General features: G+C 49.6%; 1 protein-coding gene across 1 annotated transcript; it reads right to left on the reverse strand. All coding sequences in view use genetic code 12, as the record gives it.

Moving 5' to 3' along the window:
- Positions 1 to 1,169: 1,169 nt before the first annotated feature.
- Positions 1,170 to 3,488, reverse strand: MNR2 (putative Mg(2+) transporter; the record flags this gene model as incomplete). Its single annotated transcript, XM_034154814.1, has 1 exon — positions 1,170 to 3,488. The coding sequence occupies one exon, from the start codon at positions 3,486 to 3,488 to the stop codon at positions 1,170 to 1,172; it is 2,319 nt and encodes a 772-aa protein (XP_034014935.1).
- Between the last annotated feature and the right edge of the window lie 886 nt (positions 3,489 to 4,374).

The raw sequence follows: 4,374 nt of genomic DNA on the forward strand, positions 1-4,374 counted from the left end.
CTATTAGCTAACGTCACTCAATTGACAGATCCTAACTAAGACTGCCCCTTTTTCCTACCACACCATATGCACTCGCAATGCTTGTGTGCAGAACCCCAAACTTGAAAGCATGATATACGTGTCGGCATCATTGTTGACCCTGGCTCTAACCCATCAAACCAAACAGGCCTGCCCAAAGACTATAATAAAGCTAACAAAATAGAGCTGGTACTTCTGTAGATGCTTGTTGGAACTCACCTTGTTATGTCTTGCATATTTTCCATGCACCTGCATATAGAATTGAACGTAGACGAGGTGTTACACCCATCTCACCACTGCTATGAACATCACAAGTCGAGTTGAATGCTCACTGGGTGTAATAGACTACGCCACTATTTTAAAATCGCCCGAAAAAAAATTTGCAAAAAAAAAAAAAAAGTTTTTTTTTCCACCGTTAAATTCACATAGAAACGCCGGTTTTGAAGTCAACGCATCCAAAATCACACCAAATATACCTCCAATGCCAAAGAATTTTATGGAGCAAACGAGATGTCTATATCGTGTTTTCCTGATTTTATAGAATATTTTTAGTTTTATCAAGAAAAAATTCGGGAAATTCAAACAATTCTCAATTGTTGCCACATACACTATTTGAACACTGAAAATTACAGTGATGTAGTTCGTTTTCGTCTTGGGTGCCATTTGCCTCATGAATGAACTTGGGTAGAACTTTTCATATTTCCTGCATATAGAACTTTTGTGTGCAGGCAAGGATGGTGCGTAAGCCTGGTGTTAGCATCTAGAACTTGTCATTAAATGGACTTGCTTACGAATGGTGCCAAGAACAATGTGCTAACCACTTTGAACGATCTTGAACTCACAATCATCATACAAGCTTATGACTTAGACGAGGTGTTACACCTATATTATCGTTGCTTTAAGTATCAAGAGTCGCCTTCAATGTTCACTACGGTGCAGTGAACTACAAAAAGAACGCGAAGTAAGACTGATTGTTCATTGATTTCTCTTGCTCGCAGCTCGGGCTCTAAGCTTCGTCGAACGTGTCTCAACATAAGTGTACTGGTGAGATTGTTTTACCGGTCTGTTTAATTTATTCATGGCTTCTTGGTGATGTCAAAAAGACTTCGTTTATGACTATGATACAATCCGTATATATTTTGCCTATCAACCTATAACCCGTAGACCTTGCTGGCGTAGTTGTAGGCGATCAAACTAAACAAGGCCATGCCGGCGATGATGCCCCAGAACCAGGCCAACCCGTAGTACTCTTGCCCCGGGACCATGCAGTTCATCCCCCACAACCCTGTGACGACGTTCAAGGGAAGCACAATCGTTCCCAACACCGTCAACTTACCAAGCACGTCGTTGGTATCGTTATTGACCTTAGTCATATCGATATTGATCTGGGCTAAGTACGATGCGTGAGACCGCGCCAAGAGCTTTTCGTAATGGTTAAGTGCTTGAGTCATGGTGACGATGTGGTCCTGGATATCGCCTAAATACATCAGCACCTGCGAGTGGCCGCCGTGGGTCTCCTTAAACTTCATCAGGAACCCGCGAACGACATCGGCTTTAGCTCCCAATAACCGCAACACCAGCATCACCCGCTTGCGGCACTCGCCAATCCGCCGCATCATGTCTCCTTGGCGGCGCCATCTGATCACCCCCAGGTTCGTCAGTCTCAGCAGCGACAGCAGCAGCGAGTGCAGCACCAGCAGCGTCAGGAAGGGGGGCTGATGGATGTCGACGGTCAGCTTCAGCCGTTTGCGTGGCTTGAAGAAAATATTTTCCTGGATCTGGCTCAGGTTACGCCGCCACTTCACTCTCAAACCGGGGTCAAACGTGGCGAACTCGTCCTCGGAGTCGCTGTCGTCGGACTCAAGCAGCTGCATCTTGAAAATGGCGTCTTCGATGGCGTTAACTTCATCCTCAATCAGCTCGATCATGGGGGCGAAGGAGTCGGTGATGTCGTCGATCAAAGCGTAAGAGATCCAGTCACTCAGCACTTTAATGTGGTCCTTTAAGAGACGAGCCCGACGACGCACGTTGATGGGATGAGGCGTTTGTGACATGTGGAAGGTCAAAATGGCATTTTTGAACACCACCATGTACATGTTAAGCGGTACCAACTCTCCCAGACGTACTCGGCGTTGTGGGGTGTACAGGGTAATCAGATGCGTATCTTTGGATACGGTGGTCATCTTGCGGTTGCGCCACCATTTGATCGGGTGGAGCCACTTGCGTTGCTTTTCCTGTTCGGTCATGAGCTCCTTAAGCTTCTCCATTTTCTTCTCCTTCTCCTTTTCCCGCAAAATCCGGCGTTCGTACACCACATCAAACGACGTGAAACTGACAAAGTAGTAGTTGCGGAAAAGCTCAACTTTTTCTCTCCCCTCGCCGAGGAAAATGTCTTCCGTAGTCAACGGATGGATGTTGAACGTCTTTGAAAGCACTTTCATCTCTTCTTCAGTGGGGTCAAGAATATCGAGCCAAAACGGGGTTACTGCCAGGTCCTCAAACGGGACGTTGGTGAAGTTCTGCCCCTGGATATTGGTGCTTGAACCCCCGCCCAGCAACAGCGACAGCGTCGCTCCCAGGGCAAGAGCCCCAAAGGCGCCGCCGCTACCGCTAGCCCCGGTGCCACCGGCAGTGGACCCGTGCCGGTCGTGTCCACTATAGTAGCTGGGGACAAATAATTCCTTTAACCGAGTGCGAAGCGGGGTCAGAGAGTCGTCGCCAACCCCACCTCTCAGGAGCAAACCGGAAATGGTAGGGGAGTGGATCGTCTTCTCCTTATCCTCCCTGAAATAGGTGAACCGCATCGTCTCCTCCTTATTCTTCTTTTTCACCGAGGGCATCGGCTCCCATGGCTGGATCGGTTTGGGGGTAATACGAAGACTCAGTTGCGGCAGCCCCATCTGGTCCATCTGGTCGATCTCATTGACGCGGTAGTTCTTGAGTAAAGGGTCCAGTTCGCCAGTCTCGTTATCCTTAATGGTGGCAGGACCAAACAGCACCGCTTCTTCCTCCTTGGGTACAGGCACCGCGGGGGTAGAAGTCTTCGGCAGCGCTATCAGCTCGTTGACGTCGTCGACGATATCCTGGGTTTCTTCAAGGATATACTCCTCCAACTCGTCGATATCGGGCCATTGCTTTTCCGTGTCACTTTGGTAAAACACGTCGTCAACGTCGTCTTCGCCTTCCAGACACGGGTTCAGCTCGCCAAAGCCGTAGTCGCTCTCGTCGCCGTCGTAGGTCAGCAAGTGCTCTTCAAAGGGAGCCTGCCAGGTCTGCAGACGGAGGATATTCAGCTGTTCGCGGGCGTACTCGTCCATGTCCAACGCCACTGCCCCTCTCAGCGTGGGGCGCAGATACGACGGTCTCGGCGGGGTGTGGCGATCGTGGACGTGACGGTCGTGGTAGCTTGAGCCTCCTAAAGGGTTGTCTGAGGTGTGGCGCCGGCTAAGCCGACGGCTGTCATGGGACATCGGGTGGGAGACTCTGGGGTGTGTGGGGAATCGATTATTGTTGCGCTATGGGATCAGTCGCGCAAATCAAACAATAGCGCATTTTTCTGGTGGTGGCCGGAGTCGAACTCGAGGCACAAAATGGTGAATGGTCGACGATGACATTTTTCTGTCATTATGGTAACAAAGAGGAAGAACAAAAAGATAAATGAGGAAAAATGGTAGGGGGTATATATATGATAGGCCGAGACTTGAGCCCCCATGCCACCATTACCAACTAAAACACCGTCAATCACAGTGCTATGGTATACGATAGATTTAGTCTTCGTATACGACACCTGGCCAATAAGCGGCCGGGAGAAATTTTCATATCGCGTACATTGCTAAGTCAGAAAAAAAATTGTGAATTTGTCAGTGAAAACTCCATCAACACTACACTCGAATTGGCCCCCTGTCTTGGTTGCTGTTGACCCCTTGTCTAAGGTCCACGCGACCGGAACCTGCTGCCAAAGCCCCCTTGTGGCAGCGACGTCGAGGTCCGATGACGTCAGTGCGAAAACCCCCCTTACCCGACAAGCGTAAACGCCATGACAATAAACAATAGCCGTGTACGACCGGCAATACCGCCACCCGCCCCAAACCCCAGCGAGACACATACCCTAACCGCTATCAAGTCAGACAGCCTCTACTACTAAGACTTTACACTCTTGGAATCCCCCTATCTCTGGTTTCAGTCATCTTTTTCTTAACGTCCGAAAACTAGGTTCAGTGTCGGGAAGTTGACCCCTGAAACGGTACATCTAGCTGACGTTTACAGCCACGGCAAAGCAAACAGAACACCTCCGAGGAAAAGACGTTTGACGGATAACCACTTGCCGTGGTCCCCCCCCCCCCCCCCCCCCCCCAT

The sequence above is a fragment of the Diutina rugosa genome (genome assembly GCF_008704595.1).
Source record: "Diutina rugosa strain CBS 613 chromosome Unknown scaffold45_size117891, whole genome shotgun sequence".
NCBI classification, from domain to species: domain Eukaryota; kingdom Fungi; phylum Ascomycota; class Pichiomycetes; order Serinales; family Debaryomycetaceae; genus Diutina; species Diutina rugosa.